Source organism: Cotesia glomerata, linkage group LG1 (genome assembly GCF_020080835.1).
Source record: "Cotesia glomerata isolate CgM1 linkage group LG1, MPM_Cglom_v2.3, whole genome shotgun sequence".
NCBI classification, from domain to species: Eukaryota; Metazoa; Arthropoda; class Insecta; order Hymenoptera; family Braconidae; genus Cotesia; species Cotesia glomerata.
Genome location: NC_058158.1, coordinates 36960285 through 36977655, shown reverse-complemented (window position 1 = coordinate 36977655; position 17371 = coordinate 36960285). Strand labels below are relative to the sequence as shown.

The 17371-nt window shown below is 30.1% G+C and overlaps 6 protein-coding genes across 7 annotated transcripts; 3 read left to right on the top strand and 3 right to left on the bottom strand.

The window, feature by feature from the left end:
- Positions 1-483: 483 nt before the first annotated feature.
- LOC123259271 (transcription termination factor 2-like) lies at positions 484-5748 on the top strand. The gene is made up of 8 exons (XM_044719625.1): positions 484-782; positions 852-944; positions 1230-1337; positions 1406-1624; positions 1725-1853; positions 1930-2564; positions 2646-2761; positions 2849-5748. Exons 1-8 carry the CDS (start codon positions 649-651, stop codon positions 5051-5053), a joined length of 3639 nt encoding a protein of 1212 aa, XP_044575560.1. The 5' UTR covers positions 484-648; the 3' UTR covers positions 5054-5748.
- LOC123259275 (cationic amino acid transporter 2-like) lies at positions 5188-8830 on the bottom strand. The gene is made up of 11 exons (XM_044719639.1): positions 8652-8830; positions 8007-8256; positions 7651-7935; positions 7216-7320; positions 6770-7151; positions 6195-6334; positions 6019-6121; positions 5810-5958; positions 5582-5748; positions 5412-5520; positions 5188-5327 (listed from the first exon to the last, which is right to left on the bottom strand). Exons 2-11 carry the CDS (start codon positions 8242-8244, stop codon positions 5266-5268), a joined length of 1740 nt encoding a protein of 579 aa, XP_044575574.1. The 5' UTR covers positions 8245-8256; positions 8652-8830; the 3' UTR covers positions 5188-5265.
- A 183-nt stretch (positions 8831-9013) lies between these two features.
- Positions 9014-10113, bottom strand: LOC123259246. Its single transcript, XM_044719592.1, has 4 exons — positions 9924-10113; positions 9705-9824; positions 9438-9616; positions 9014-9343 (listed from the first exon to the last, which is right to left on the bottom strand). The coding sequence occupies exons 1-4, from the start codon at positions 9973-9975 to the stop codon at positions 9263-9265; spliced, it is 432 nt and encodes a 143-aa protein (XP_044575527.1). The 5' UTR covers positions 9976-10113; the 3' UTR covers positions 9014-9262.
- A 148-nt stretch (positions 10114-10261) lies between these two features.
- On the top strand, positions 10262-11479 carry LOC123259264 (glia maturation factor beta). Its single transcript, XM_044719611.1, has 3 exons — positions 10262-10415; positions 10505-10648; positions 10717-11479. The coding sequence occupies exons 1-3, from the start codon at positions 10413-10415 to the stop codon at positions 10987-10989; spliced, it is 420 nt and encodes a 139-aa protein (XP_044575546.1). The 5' UTR covers positions 10262-10412; the 3' UTR covers positions 10990-11479.
- A 23-nt stretch (positions 11480-11502) lies between these two features.
- On the bottom strand, positions 11503-12740 carry LOC123259256 (protein cornichon). Its single transcript, XM_044719601.1, has 4 exons — positions 12582-12740; positions 12354-12422; positions 12005-12261; positions 11503-11924 (listed from the first exon to the last, which is right to left on the bottom strand). Exons 1-4 carry the CDS (start codon positions 12660-12662, stop codon positions 11900-11902), a joined length of 432 nt encoding a protein of 143 aa, XP_044575536.1. The 5' UTR covers positions 12663-12740; the 3' UTR covers positions 11503-11899.
- On the top strand, positions 12712-17155 carry LOC123259232 (ATP-dependent RNA helicase WM6). 2 transcript variants are annotated; one of them, XM_044719581.1, is made up of 8 exons: positions 12712-12724; positions 13560-13789; positions 13985-14205; positions 14423-14606; positions 14809-14927; positions 16119-16397; positions 16587-16842; positions 16933-17155. In XM_044719581.1, the coding sequence occupies exons 2-8, from the start codon at positions 13588-13590 to the stop codon at positions 16944-16946; spliced, it is 1275 nt and encodes a 424-aa protein (XP_044575516.1). In that variant the 5' UTR covers positions 12712-12724; positions 13560-13587; the 3' UTR covers positions 16947-17155. The 2 variants fall into 2 exon arrangements, with proteins under 2 accessions (XP_044575516.1, XP_044575511.1); XM_044719576.1 differs by lacking the exon at positions 12712-12724 and adding an exon at positions 13023-13121 and having other exon boundaries at positions 13558-13789.
- Positions 17156-17371: the final 216 nt, after the last annotated feature.

Genomic DNA, 17371 nt, shown 5'->3' with positions numbered 1-17371 from the left:
TTATTATTATGACTTTGAAAAATTAAAATTTTAATAAAAAAAAGTCTTATTAAAAATTTTTTAATTATTTTCTAACAATAAAAAATTTTTATGATATTAAAATCAACAGACAGACAATTCTTTTAATTTTTAATGATAATTAAATAATTATAAAAACAAATATTTATAAAAATGTTTTTTTTTCTTACCTGTCAAAATTTTTCATAGTAATTTCATTGAAAAATCCAATAATTTCTTTTAAATCACAAACTTTTTTTATAATATCACACAATAAACATTTTTTAACACTTTTTCCACTTTTAATAATCATAACAATCTTGAATTTAAATTTATTTTAACACATCTTCTCAACAAAATTTCAACCGTACCAACTGCTGACTCACTAAAGCCGCCATTATCAACAATTCAAAGTTCAAACATCCACGCCCTCTAAGTTAAGTAAGTTGTAGATGGCGATAGAAGATGAAATTTGAATGTGCAGTCGCTACACGACCGTTAAAACATGTGAACAACGGGAACAAAGCGTCATTTGTAAATCAAAACGATCCGAATGTTTTTAATTCTCCAGCAAAGTTTTTTTATTTTTATTTTAAACTCTGTCTTGCAATAATCATCAGTGATTCAGTTGTGAAAAAAAAAATCATCACGATGGATTCTGAGGGTGATTCAATCGTCGTTTATGATTCTGATGAGGAAAAAGCAAATGTTTCAAAGAATTATCCTTGGTCTGACAAAACTAAAAATCACAGTAACAATTTGATTCAAGAGACCGACGATGAGAGGTGACATACTCATGGTTGATATTTTTTTATTTTTAATTATTTGTTTTTAAATATTTTATTTATTCACAGCGAAACTAGTAGCAGTTATGTTGGATCATTTAAAGACGGAAATATCAGTCAAAAATATGACAATGGTAGAAGGTCTTGTACTGAAAAGCATGAGTGAGTAATCAGTGTCCATTTTTCTAATATTTATTTGTATGAAAATTAATTTAGCAGATATTTATTAAATTTGAATAATTTTTTTAACAAATAAATTATGGCAAAAAAATGAAAACAGAATAATTGACTTTATGTAGAAATTAAAAAAAATAAAAAAAGCAATTTTTTTAAAATTATTTTTCGGAACAAATTTGTTTGTTAAAAAAAATTAAAAAATTATCAAGTGACTGCCAACTTAAATGTCATTTTATTTGTTCATTTGTAATAATGATTGCCTGATTTTAGTGAATCGAAGTGGAACCATAATGACACAATAAATGGCTCGATAAAAAGTCAATTGGCCGATAGTAAAAAGGATCACAGTATTCAAGATTTTGATGAAACATATGATAGGTAAAAATTCTAATTCATTGTATATTTATTTCTAGACATTTTTAATATTGAAACATTATTATACGCAGTGAAAAAGAGAACAGTTTCGGTGTAAGACAAAAAAGCAGCGATTCAATCAATGAACATGGTAACAAGATAAAAAACAGATCAATAGAGTTTACAGTAACCGATAAAAATTCTGTATCATTACAAAAATCTTATAATGACAGTCACTCAAGTAATGAAAATTCAGGAAAATATCGTGACGTCATGGGTAAACACAAAATTATGTCAGATTCTGAGGATAAGTAAGTGATTTATCTTTTAAACATACATTTTTTTTTTCTACAGCTATTGTTAATTCTTTGATGAATTACACAGAAAAGTAAAATTAAAAAAAATTTGCAGTTTTTCAGAAAATGATGAAGTAATGGTTGAGTCTAATCACAGTGATTTCGAAGAAAGTTTTATTGGAATTCAGAAAAAATCTGTCAATAGAAAGATGAATAGAATTCTCTCAGATTCAGAGGAAGATGAGTAAGTAGAAATTGTTAATTGTATTTTTATTAAAAATATTGTATTAGATGGATTATTTTATCAAACTTGTTTTCAGAATTTTGGATGGTGAAAATAAGGATCCAGGAAGGTTGACCCCAATTATTAAGAAAGCGATCCGACGAAGTATTTTCAATATAAGTCGAGTATCTACATCAGAACCTGAAGAAGATGATGAACAAGAAACTGATGATGATGAAAATGAAAGCGGAATTCATCGTTCAGATGAAATGGTTCATTCGTTCAGAGATGAAGAAAGTAGTGAAAATGAAAATGGAATTAATCGTTCTGAAAAAATGGTTCAGCCAGATTCAGATGACGTGAGTGACAACAATAAGTATAAAAACAAAAAGAAAAGAAGTAGTATTATAATGAGTGATGATGGTGAAGATAATTTTGATGATCGAGGTAATCAAAATGCAAAACAAGGAAATAGTAGTGATTCCAATAAAATATTATATGAAAGTCTTTGTTCAAATAACGACTTAGAAAAATCTACTAATAATTTAAAAAAAGATCAAAACAGTAGCTTGTCTAGTGTAGAAATTACTGATGAAAGAAAAAGTACAAGGTCTGATCTCAATCGCTCTGCAAATTTATCAAGAGGAAGAGATAGTAACAATTACAGTATTCATGAAGATCATAGTGTACATCAAGAACGTACATCAAATAATATTATCGATATTGATTCTGGTAATTAAAAATTTGTATTTTTATACCTTATAAAAATGAACTTTTCAAACTAGTTTATAAATTAATTTTTTTTTTAATTAGCTACGAGTACCGAAGATGAACGTGAAACTCAGTCGAAAAAGAATTTATCCGAGTTGAATGTAAATGAGTTAAAAAAGCTAATTCAAGATCTCAGATACGAGGCTGAGCGAGCAAAGGTATTTTTATCTAAATATAGATTACTATTAATTATTAAATATGATTAATTTAAATGAAAAAAATTAATTTAAAAAAATATTTTTTAGATTTTCTTGAAGGAAGGTGATGTGAAGCTTCTTCCCGACGGTGGAGAGAGTTTAAAGTTGTTAATTATTAAAAATTCTAAACAAATAAAACAATATCAAGAACAACTCAATGAAATTCAACCACCGGAAAAAAGTGATTCCAGTGTCATATCACTTGATCAGAGTTCTGACGCTTCCTTTCATCATAATAAAACTATTAATGATTCCGACTACGAACCTAATGATAGTTACATATCACCTAAAAAAATAAGTCAAAAGTTTAATCGAACGCAAATGATGAAACCGACTGCAGAAACCAACTTAGAAGGTTTAGGAAAGAAAGCTCTTGAAACATTTAGAAATGAACAAGCATTAACAGTCGAACGTCTAGAGCATTTCCATGGATCTCTTCTATCCCGACCTACAGAAAATGAGCGCGCTGAAGATCCTAGAGGACTTGTAGTCTCTCTTATGCCTCATCAACAACACGCCTTGGCTTGGTTAATGTGGCGTGAACAACAAAAGCCACGTGGGGGTGTTCTCGCCGATGATATGGGTCTTGGTAAGACACTTACTATGATATCATTAGTGATAAAAACTTTATCAGAAGATTCAAGTGACGACGAGCGCGATGATGATGATGGATGGATGGGCAAAGGCAGACAAAATGAGCATCGAGGAGGAACCCTGGTTGTGTGTCCTGCTTCTCTAATTAACCAATGGAAAAGTGAAGTTGACCATCGTTGTAAACGCGGAGTTCTCGCTGTTGAAGTTTACCATGGTAACAATCGTGAAAAAGTAGCTCGGCGCCTCGCTCGTAACGATATGGTCATCACAACGTATAATTTAGTGTCACGTGAATCTAAGAATAATGGACAAATATTTAAAATCCGATGGAATCGTGTTATTCTAGATGAAGCTCACTGCATTCGCAATCACAAAAGCCAGTCTTGCAACGCTGTTTGTCAACTTAAGGCTACCAAACGCTGGGCGCTCACAGGTACGCCTATTCATAACAAAGAAATGGACATATATGCCATTCTTAAATTCTTGCAATGCTCGCCTTTCGACGATTTACGTGTATGGAAGCGTTGGGTAGAAAATAAAAGTATTACTGGCGTCGAAAGACTCGCTACGGTGATGAAAACATTGATGCTTCGTCGAACAAAACAAGAATTAATTGCAAAAGGCGAGGTTGAAACTCTACCTGAAAAACACCTTGATATTATTAAAGTCACGCTAGATAAAGATGAACGCTTGGTGTACGATAAAGTTATGATGCATTCTAAAACAATATTCGCTCAATTTTTGCATCAACGAGCTGAAAAAGAAACTCTTCAAGGAATGGGAGCTAATCCTTTAGCTGTAGATTATCGCAATACAAAATTCAGTAAAGCACAACAACAACTACTAGCTCACCATGCAAATGACGTAAAGTCGCATCAAATTTTAGTTTTGCTTCTCAGACTTCGTCAGATTTGTTGTCAGCCCGCATTGATTCACGAAATGCTTGATCAAGAAGAGATGGAAATAAACGGATTGGAAAATGATGGACTTACTGCTAAAATGATGAAAATGAATATTTCGATTAGTACTTCAGAACACGGCGACGACGACGATGATGAAGAAGAAGAAATCGGAGTGGATCAGCGTATCACTGAAAATTTGTTGACTTCTGACAACCCAGTATTTGATGTGTCTCGAAAGAGCTCCAAGTTACAAGTCATTATTGATATTGTTCGCGACATATTAGAGAAAAATGAAAAAATGATTATTGTATCACAGTGGACATCATATCTCAATATTATTGGCGACTGTTTACGTAAAATACCAGGTGCTACTTTTGAAAAGTTTACCGGACAAGTTGCTGTCAAAAATCGTCAAGCGATTGTCGATTCTTTCAATTTGAAGAAAAAACCTCAAATTTTACTGTTGTCACTTTCCGCGGGCGGTGTTGGGTTGAATCTCGTTGGAGGGAATCACTTGATTCTCGTCGACATACACTGGAATCCTCAATTAGAGTCTCAAGCTCAAGACCGTATTTATAGATTTGGCCAGAAGAAAAATGTTCATATTTATAAAATTCTTTGCTCCGATACCATTGAAGAGAGAATACAATTGTTGCAAGAGAAAAAAATGGCTATCGCTGCTTCGGTGATTGATGGTACTGGAAAAGTTTCCTCGAAACTTTCTCTTCAAGATTTGAAGTCGCTTTTCGATATGTAAATATTTTATCTATATTTTAAACGACAAAAAATCTATTAAAAATTCTATTATATTAGTCGATAGTTTGGTATTTTTAATTAAGTAAATATCCAAATACTGTAATTTTTATTTTAGTTTACGTAAAAAAAACGATGTTATAAATAGATGTTTATTATCTCAATAATTATTAAATTACAATTAAGCTTATAATAAAATAAACTATTTTTATACATCTAGCTCGGCTTTACTCGATGTATACTATTCCAAACACCATATGAGAAGTATATCATTAAACCTGATTTAAAATAAATAAGTTTTCATTAAATAAAGTGGTGACAGTTAATTATTATTATTATTATAATTAGTTTTTTATACAAACCAATAATCATCCAAATTGAAAATCTAACCCACGTCATAATATCTAACATCATCATCAAGTGTACATTGACAAGTATACTGAAAGCAGGTAAAAATGGAACGAGAGGAACCTAAAAAATGTATTTTTTTTTTTTTAAATTTGATAATATATTTTCAAAACATTGAACTTACTGAGAATGTTAATTTTCTTCCTGATACTGGTTGATAGTAAATAAATGTAAGAGTAGCGATGAGAAGAAATATTAAAATAACGAGTAACGAAATAATCCAAACCTGTCCTTCGGATATTTCTTCAATAAAGAATTTAATAATACTCGTAACACCAAAGCAAAGAATAACTGTAACCAATATTTATTATTATTTTATCAATAAATATTCTATTTAAATAATAATACTTACAATAGATAAACACAAGAGTAGACACAATTTGTGAGGTGAGTTTTGTTGACATGTTAATATTATTAGCATTTATCAATTGCATTGCAATGAATCTAAATGTTCTTGGATCTCTATCTACTTTCTTTTCATAAGCTTCACTTTCTTCATACCTAATAATTATTAAATTTTTATAAATATTTTTTTTTAAAGATGATGAAAATTAAAATTACCGTAAGATAAGAACACATGCTGCAACTATTGAGTATGCAAGTAAAGTACCAATGCTCATCATCTTCACGAGCTGTTCCAAGTCGAAAACTGCAGCAAGTACACCTGATTAATTAATTACATATTATTACTTTCCTGGTTTATTGAAAAATTATAAATAAATATTTAAATTATTTACCAGTTAAAAATCCTGCTGAAAGTGTACCGTACATTGGAGTATGGAAACGCGAACTCACTCTGCCCATCCATTTAAAAATTAAACCATCAGAAGCCATCGCATAAATTACCCTCGGGAGTGGAAACATTGCACCTAGTAAGCTATTCATAATTAAAAATTAAAAAACACTCACATTATAAATTTTTTTAGAATTTTATAGCAATGAAATTATCGTAAAAAAAAATTCATATGTGAAAATTTCTTAAAGCATTCTTTTTATTATTATTGATTTGTTATAAAAATTAAAAGGATTGACAGTAGTTGTCAACTAATTTCAGTATCATAAAATTAATATGACAATAGAGTTGGCAAACGATACAGGAATTTTTTTAGAATTTTATAACAATGTAAGTATTAAAAAAAAATTTTACATACGAAAATTGAAAACAAATTTCCAATGGAAATTTTTAAAAACATTTTTAATTTGTTATAAAAATAAAAAAAAATTGATAATTATCAGCTAACTTCAGTATCATAAATTTAATTAATAAAAATCAGTAAAATTGATATAAAATTAAAAATTTTTTCATGATTACCTGGAACATAGACCGCAGATGGCACCTATAGACACTAACCACTTAGCCCAGTTCCAGCCGATTACATCAAACAGATGTGGAAATGGAGCCTTGGGATCTTGCTCGTAATAAGGAAGAACTGTTGTCAGAACAGCAGAGACTCCAAAGTACGCGAGGAAGACAACAGTGAGCGAGGCGACGATTGCGATGGGAATAGACTTTTTAGGATTTTTAGCTTCCTCTCCAGCAGTTGCAACACAGTCGAAACCAATAAATCCATAAAAACATGAAGCTGCTCCTTTTATTATTCCTTCAATTCCGTAAGGCATAAAACCTCCAGTTCCACGTGGACCGCAAGGTTCTTTTTTGCAACCGGTATCAATTTTCCAGTTGTCAACGTTTGCTGTTATTTTTTAAAAATTTATTAAAACAAACTCTAGTAATATATTTGCTACTAAAAAACCAACCTTTAACAGATCCAGCGCAAACGACAAATACAACAACTCCAAGATTGACTAGAGTGAAGAAATTATTCGCAAGAGATGATTCTTTAGCTCCAAATGCCAAAGCGACTGGAAAGTAAGGTAATGATTTAACAAAAAATTTATTAAAATTAATGATAGTGAAATTAAGAGACATCTGATAATTTAAAAAATTTTTTTAACAAATAAATTTCATCTTTAGATGATCTAAAAAATTATAAATGTAATTTTTTAAAAATAATTGTCTAAAATTATGATATTAAAATTAGCCGACGTTCAAAAAATTCTAAAAATTTCAAGATGTTGGCTAATTTAATTTTCGTTCTTAAATGAATTTATTTTTAAAGAAAAATCAAAAAATTGTCAGGTGTCTGCTAATTTTAGTATTATTTAAATTATATTAGATACTTTTGTAATTACCAGAGAATGCAATTGTTATTCCAAATGCAAAAAAATCGAGATAAGGAGAGAAATTAGCGTTATCAAAGTGAGCTGCCGATTCAAAAGCTGTTCGCATTGAATTATTGAACAAAGCGTCGACGTAAGTACTGAGCCCTCGGACAACACTTGCAGAACCAATTACATACTCCAAAATAAGGGTCCAACCGATCAAGAAGGCGGTAAATTCGCCCATTGTAACGTAACTGTAAACATAAGCCGAACCAGCTTTTGGTACTCTGGCACCGAATTCCGCATAGCAAAGACCTATTGACATAATTAATAGTATTTTTATTTTTTTTAAGTATGAAAATTTAATATTAAATTCAATAAAGTACCTGCGAACATAGAAGCTACGGCAGCGATGGCAAAAGAAATTACTACGGCTGGGCCAGCTAAATTTTTAGCAACAGATCCTGCGAGCACGTAAACACCAACACCAAGAGTCGATCCAATTCCCAAAGCCGTGAGGTCTAATGTTGAAAGACATCTCGCTAAACCTGACTCCGTAGGTGAAGATATTAATTTTTTCCTTGTGAACGCATTTAGAATAGACTCCAACTGAAGTTTTTTCATGGTCTCTATGATCTGGAATTTTATTTACAAATAAAAAAGATATTACTATACAATTTAAATTATTATATTAATAAGTACATACAATAAAAATTTATCAATGTAAAAATCCATGTTAATTTATAAAACAAAAGAAAAATTTTGTTAACAATAATTCTACAATGCAACGATAAGAAGACAACAAATGACAATGATCTCGTTGTAAATGTGAGTACGTTTTTAAATTAACTCAGTCGTCCAACATTCAGTAGAATCAATTGATCAAGAAGAATTCTTTCTACTTTTAGGTCACCAATGAAAGATCAGTAGCATTCCAGTTTGCTACTGCTATTTACTGGTATATCAAGTTTAATTGAAATCTAAAATCTATATAACTTAAATGTACTTTTAAAATACTTTAAATTACTTACCTAAAACTTGAACTTTTACTTTACTCCTTAGAAATTGAAGTAACAGTACTATTTATTACTTCAATGCGGGACAGATAAAAATGATATTATTCTTTACAATAAATCTGATTATCTTGGTTTAATGATTTAATTTCGTAATTCTTATCTAAAGTCAGTACAGGATTTAATGATAACACGATAAAATTAAATGTAACTTCAATTACAATCGAGTTTCTTTTTTAAATTATCATTGACGAGTGATTTTCATTTTCTTAAAAATATATTTATTTTATTTTATTAAAATGGACGGATTTACTAATACAATCATTTACATAAAATTATCATTTTACATGTATAACAATATTAAAAGTAAAAATTTTATAAATTTTTTTTTGATAAATAAAAATTTAATCTAAGTAAATAATTTTCTGTTATTTGCATAAGCCTTTTAAATACTTATCTAATTGATAAAAATAATAATAAAAAACGAGTTAAATATTTTTGTAAAATTTTAAGGCAGTTGATCGTGTATGTAAATTACTTTGATCGAAATTCTATAATGGACGGAATAATAATCTCCAAACTACTGACTATAACGCCAGACTTAAATTACTTTGTTATTATTTACTAAATTATTTTAAAACTCCATAAAGTCCTGCTAGCACTGTCGTTAGCAGACAACTTATAGAAATGCTGTGACTTTTTGCTGATGACTGAAAAAAAAAAAAAAAAAATGAACAATTCATTTATTAATTGAAGATTAAAAAGTAATTATGAGAAACTTAATAAATGAAGTCGAATACATACAAAAATAAAGTAATTACAACGATCTCCTCTACAGCAATCGGAGCACTTCCAATCTTGGTACCACACATAAGTACAATCTTTCATATTTTTTTGTTTTTGTTCCAAACATTTTTTGTGTGGCATACATCGTTTAGAGATGTAATATTGTTTTGGAGCACCCTCGGACCAGTAAGGTAAGCCTAAAATAAAATTATTAAGTATTGTTAGTCATTAGCAAGTCTACTCCAAATGAAACTCTGTGATTAAATAAATAATAAAATAACATACTTCCCCATCTGACTTCAGTATAACAAGAATCTTCCTCGTGCTCGCAGTTCCTTATTGAATTTAAACATTTTTCTTTATTACCCTCTTGGTTATCACAAACATAACACTCTAGGGCGTTGCCTAAAACATAACACAATCATTCAATGATTCATGTTGTTAACCATCAAAATTAATTGTTAAAATTATTCATATAAAAATTAATAATAAAAATATTCTTACCCAGTGATAATGAAGATATTAACAGTAACAATGTTATAAATCTTTGCTTCATTTTTTTATCATAAATTATTGTTTGCGAATTTCAACAATAACATCCAGTTTTAAGGATAATATTTACTTAGATCTAGGCTAATGACAACTTACTGCAATGTGTTGAATGAGTTTAGTTTACTGCGACGTATCGTATAATGTGTGCTGTGTGGTGTGCGTGAAAAAACTACAGTGTGTACACGTTGCGAGTGGGAGTGCTGGAAAAAAAGCTAAGGTGAATTTGTAATGAGCGATAGTAGCAGTTAAATAATAACCGTTTATAAAACAAAGAAAAAAGTAGCGAAATTGTGTACACTCCTACTCCCTATTCTGTTAAAAAAATCAATTCTAATAAATAATTTAGCGGCCTTGACAATCTCCACAAGCTGATTCATCATCATTGCCACTGAAACATCCGGATTGTCACTTTGTATTTAGCATCTTCATAACGCTGTCAATATGGTAAATTAATTTTATTATTTTGTAAATTTTATTCGCCTGTTACCAATCACCCAGTTTATTGTTTTTAATTGTTGTTTGCTTTTTATAAGACTTCACAAAGCACCTGTGACATTGAAGATGAAGTAAGGAAGGCCATGAGAGATTTTAGATTTCGCAAAAGCAAAAAAAATGCAGCATTGATAATAAAAGTTAATCGTGAAAAACAAACTGTTTGTTTGGATCAACTTATTGAGGTAAATTTATCATTTAAATTACAAGAATAATTTATTTATTTTTTTTATTAATTGGTAATATTTTTCAGGATGTTGAGATTGATGAATTACAAGAGATAATTCCGAGCCATGAGCCTAGATACATTGTGTACTCGTATAAAATGGAGCATGCTGATGGTAGGATAGCTTATCCAATGTGTTTCATATTTTACACTCCGCGAGACATTCAGATGGATCTACAAGTACTTTATGCAACCATGAAGCTCGTACTCCAAAAAGAAGTTGAGTTGACCAAATGCTTTGAAGTAAGAGAGCTAGAGGAGCTCACTGAGGAATGGCTTAAAGAAAATTTATCTAAGTAATATAATACTAATATAATCGTTAATTTTTATACGAAAAAAATATTCTAAATATTATCCGACTGCCAAAACTTGTCGATATTTAAGAAGACTTATTCAACAATTCACAACAGTTTATTATAATTTCATAGTGACATTTATTGATATTTCCTTTTTTAAACAGTATTTTGAAAAAAAATTTTTCATGACTTTAAACTTTTGATACGATATTATAAAATTGGATAATTGTATTTTAATTAGTGAAATATTTTTTATGTAAAAGAATTTTTAAAAACTAGTCAATTTTATATTTGAAATTATATACCAAATATTTGAGAGGTGGTGGGAATACACAATATTAAATAATTGTTTTTGTACATTTTTTAATATTATCACTCATCAGTAATATTAATTATAAAAGTATTTCTACTTATCAAATAAATAAAGCTAGAATAAATTTTTTTGTTACGACAGAGTATAACATAAATCTAAAGCTTCAAATCAAACGACAAAAGAAATGAATTGCAAATTAATGACTAGAATTACGATGATGTTTATGTATTGATAGAGTAAAAAATCTGTACATCATTAATTATTACAATTACAATATAAAATCTCTTGAATTCATAACCATGTATACGATTATTTAATTACCTGCCTAGATTTCTACATGCGAATGATAAAATAACTTTAGGCTTTACATTAAATCTGCATTAAAATTTGTTCGATTAGTAAAAATAATTAAATTTAAGGCAAAAGTTACTGCTTATGCATAGGAACAATCTCAAGGAGTGGCACTATGGTCGACTAATAAACCAATAAGGGCAAGACTTTGGAAGATTCATAATTTAGATGCCCTTAATATTTATTTTTTGCCATCTTAAGTAATAAATAATATAAAAATTATAGTATTTGTTGGCAGCTTGAGAGTCATTTAATGAATAAGTGATGTAATCATTCTGAAAAAAATTAAAATAACTTATTAAACTTGAGAAAATTTGTAAAAATTTTTTGGATGTCATCATTTAGATAAACTTACCCGTATAAATAATAGAAGAAACAAAGTAGATAAAATGCAAGTTTAATCCATCCTTCCCTTTGACATCTTGCCAAAACATTGGCATTTAAAATACTAGTAGCGTCGTATAAGCCAGGACCTGACATCACCGGCCTCGTCAAGTATCTATTGATGTGATACGCTATCAACGGAGCGTTTATTAAAATTGAGAACCATTCTCCGCTTATTAAAAATAAGAAATTTATCAGCAGATGCAGCCCATACTCGAAAGGTACCAGCTAAAAAATAATATTAATTTCATTAATTTTTATCTTATCTTTCACAATTATCAGAGTAAACTTTTTAATTATAATAAAAATTATTAACATACTGGATTGAGACTATTGCACTGCTCAATGGGATTTTTATACTCCGTTTTTAATTCATCAAATGCAATCACCTGAAATTTAAAATTATTATTATCAATTTTAATGAAATGTATTTAAACTTGAAATTTTTAAAAGTCATCAGTGGAAGGTTATAAAAAAAATATTCACTGAAAACATTTAAATTTTAATTCGGATTAATTTTATAAATTATATTAATTATAGATACTTACATGGAAAATCGCGAAAAATATAAGAAATGCATCAACAATTAGTGAAATAATATATGAAAAAGCAGCTAAACTAAACGCCATTGTTATGACACTTATTTACTTATTTATTTGCGAATCATGCGTACAATTAACTTCCGATATAAGTGTGTGTATCTTAAAATTCTTATTTAAATAAATTTATTAACAATTTTTTTAACATTTATTTTGGCTTCCGCAGTACTTCCGCCCTGGCCGCCATTAAATTCACACACCTGTCGTTGTTTCAGAACTTTTGCACAAAATATAGTATTTAAACTTGTTTTTTAATAAAAAAAAAATTTTTTTACTATTTAAATAATTATTTAAATTATATAAATTTAAAAATCTTGCTCTTTAATATTTATTATTCATAAAAATAACGAATTTAACAAAATACAATTATAGGCGTCAGCACCTACTTCCGGACTAGTAAAGACCAACGTCGACAAAACTCGACGCCCGCCATTATAGCTCTTGCTCCTTGGCGTCCTTTGCTTGCAGTACGGCTTTTCTCACGTACAAGTAAGTGTGCAATCTTATTACTTTAATTATTTAAATAACCTATCAATATTTAAATTATAGTTCATATTCATATTAAATAATCTTTCGTATCGTTGTATATTATTTGATTTATTATAAAAAACATTATTTTAATATTTGTCCGGTAAATTTATCCGCGATGAAAAAGACGCCGATAGTCTGAAATTTTCATTTTAGAGTAACAAGTTAATATTAGTTTATTCCATAAATATAATTGTTCAATTTTTTTTACAACTAATTAATTGAGAAATTTATCGATTGATCGGGAAAAAAAACGTGGATACGAAAAAGCTCTTGTACGACGATTAATATTGCTGTGTCGCAAAAATGGCGGCGGGATCCTTTGTGTATTGAACTGTAGTAGCGTGGGTAGGAGTTGAAAATAAATTTACTAAACGTTTATTTTTTTAATTTTATTAGATAACCTCATAAAAACTTATCTACAGTCATGGCTGATAACGATGATCTTTTGGACTACGAAGACGAGGAACAGACCGAGGCGGTAGTCGACGGAAGTGGAGATGCACCGGCCAAAAAAGAAGTCAAGGGTACCTACGTTTCTATTCACAGCAGTGGTTTCAGAGATTTCCTGCTAAAACCAGAAATTCTCAGAGCTATTGTTGATTGCGGTTTCGAGCATCCATCCGAAGGTAATAATTTATTTATCATTTTTATTTATTTTATTTTTTTTTTTTTTTTTTTCTCATGAATGATGAATAACATAGAAATAGGGACGTATGATACATTATGATTTCAACTTCTATACCGAATACTTATTTATTAATTGAATATATTAAATCGAAAAAGAACAAATATTTAATAGAAATTTATTTTAATATTTATAGTTCAACACGAATGTATTCCACAAGCTGTACTCGGTATGGATATTCTCTGCCAAGCTAAATCCGGTATGGGAAAAACGGCTGTATTTGTATTGGCAACTCTACAACAGCTTGAGCTAACAGAGAATCAAGTGTACGTGTTGGTAATGTGCCACACACGTGAATTAGCATTCCAAATCAGTAAAGAGTACGAGCGGTTCAGCAAATACATGCCCCAAGTCAAGGTGAGATATAAGATATTTTTATTATTTACTTGTTATATACTTGAATGAAATCAACAATCTCCAGATGATGTTGCATAATTCTTAGCCTTAAGATGATGACATTTGCTTTTACCACTACCCACTTCTGATGGAGATTTAATAAAATAAATTTTTATTTTGTATAATTTATTTTGCAATTTACTAACTTTTTGTTTTTGCTTTTTTTTTTTTATTGTAGGTTGGTGTATTCTTTGGTGGACTTCCAATCCAAAAAGATGAAGAAGTATTAAAAAATACCTGCCCTCACATCGTGGTAGGAACACCGGGACGTATTCTGGCACTTGTACGGAATAAGAAGCTTAACCTTAAGCACTTGAAACATTTTATTCTCGATGAATGTGACAAAATGCTCGAATTGCTTGGTAAATATAACTTGATACATTTAATAATTTTTAATATTGAATAACAAAATATTAAGAATGATGTCCTCTCTCGTCACGAGCCTAAAGATGATGACAAACATTTTCTACCACCCACAACTGACTTGATATTTTATTATCAATAAATTTTTATATACACCGTGATAAGTGTTCAGTAACTGATTGTATATTTTTTGGATTACAGATATGAGACGAGACGTACAAGAAATCTTCCGTAGCACTCCACATGGCAAGCAAGTAATGATGTTCAGCGCAACATTATCGAAGGATATTCGACCAGTCTGCAAAAAATTCATGCAAGATGTAAATAGCCAATCTTCTACTTCACTGCGATCCTCGATCGATTCTACCTCGTTGGTCCCACGCATACACCCAGGAGACAGCTCAGACCCCGCGAAATATAACTATCAAAAATTAATACCCGCGGGTTAGGCTAGATAGCAGCATCAACCGTTTGATAAACACATTTATTTGAATATCCTGATGATTTTCACACATCCATATCCTTGGATAATGGACATCAACATCCTATGTCCACAACAATTTATACTCGCTGAACCATACCATGTTTTACGATCCTTTTTGATAATGATCCTAACTATAATCCTCACCTCAATGATTTTATCCTACTTTATACCAATCAATTTATTCGCGTTTAACACCCGTATAAATATTTACCATTAATGAATGATAGTGGGAGGGAGGGTAATCTAAATCAATGGGAGGCTTAAATATTTTTGCTAAAAAGAAGACTTCAAGACATCCTGAAGAAAGAAGATTACAAGAAAGAAGACTCAAGAGGACTTTTATGAAACACCTAATAGGAGATTAGCTAGGGCCTAACAATTAGATCGTTTCTACAATAATTAGTTAATCATTAAATCGCGTACGTTAAACAAAAAAAAAAATTTAACAATATAATATGGGGCCGTGGATAATTTGTGCATCGAAGTAAAGCTTATCACAACAATATTTGTGGATTGTCTGCTGAAACACCACCTTATTGTTTTGTCTAATGTTACCCGTAAGCATGTTACTTCGCGTTTCAATGGAGATGAAATTCGCGGTGATTCAAAAGTTCGATCTATCTGGCGGAGAGTGTAACTCCCATCAATCGGGCACAGTGGATGGTGTGGCTGAGCATTCCTGGGTGACACATACACCATCTTATCTCTGTCAAGGGATCCACTGCCAAGTTGGCTGGCATCTACCTTGACAGTGGACAGTCACCGGAGCGTATGTAACCAGAGTGACTATCTGATCATCGATTAAAAATCCACAATTACTCTTAAACACGTTTAATTTTGAATTTCTATACTTAAAGTTTTTATAATTATCATACATTAGTTAGTCAATTTTTTAATTTCTTACATTTGGTAAATTTGAAAAAATTCTATTTAACTCTATTTAAAAAGTCTAAATTCTTCATAGAAATTCAATTCCAACAATTCAACTATCTGTTTACGTGTGTATTTATAAATAATTTCTTTACAGCCTATGGAAGTTTACGTCGACGACGAAGCCAAACTCACACTTCACGGTCTCCAGCAGCACTACGTCAAGCTGAAGGAAAATGAAAAGAATAAAAAACTCTTTGAACTTCTTGATGTGCTCGAATTTAACCAAGTTGTTATTTTTGTTAAATCTGTGCAAAGGTGTATGGCATTAGCACAATTATTGACAGAACAAAATTTCCCAGCAATTGGTATCCACAGAGGAATGACTCAAGAAGAGCGTTTATCGAGGTATCAACAGTTCAAGGATTTCCAAAAGGTAAATTTATAACCTTCTTGTTATTACAATCAATCATTTACAATTATTTTTATATGAGGATATTTTCAATTATCATGATCACATCGTGATTGTTTACTCTTGAACTCTCTGCTGATTACTTTAATTTATTATATAAATTATTCAACAATGAGAATATTTTTTAATAATTATTTTTTTTTGTGTTTTCAGAGAATTTTGGTTGCTACCAATTTGTTTGGACGTGGTATGGATATTGAACGAGTAAACATCGTCTTCAACTACGACATGCCTGAAGACTCCGATACGTATTTACATCGAGTAGCACGAGCAGGACGTTTCGGTACCAAAGGTCTTGCAATAACGTTAGTTAGTGACGAGAGCGACGCTAAAATATTGAATGACGTTCAAGAAAGATTCGACGTGAACATTACGGAGTTACCAGACGAAATTGATTTGGCATCTTACAGTAAGTTTCATATTTTCATTAAAATTAATAAATCATTAATTTTATCACCATCGTAATTTTTATAAAACTTATTTTTAACTCTCATTACAGTTGAAGGCCGATAAACATTGAGATGCAATCGTCAAACGAAAATGGTTCTTACGTCCAAGTGCCAAGGTGGCACAGTCGATTATGTGACGAATACGTAACACGTATTAGTTGATCGACAACCGAAGGGAGAGATCCTCCCTTATCTTTTAAGTCTTTTTTTATATTGTGAATAGTGGTTAAAAATCAAGACTAGCGTAACTGACAAAATAAAATTAGAATAAATGAATATTTGTATTCTTAATTAAGATATACCTTGAGACCGTTTGATCTCTTAATTATTATTGTAATGACACTTGTGAATGATAGAGTATTATTTACAATACTAAACCATCTCATTATCTTGGTGTGAAGTAATTTTTCTTGAATAATTGTTAATTATACTCGAGTACAAAAACGAAAAAAAAAAAAAAACATGCTTTTTTTAATGTCTAAGATAACT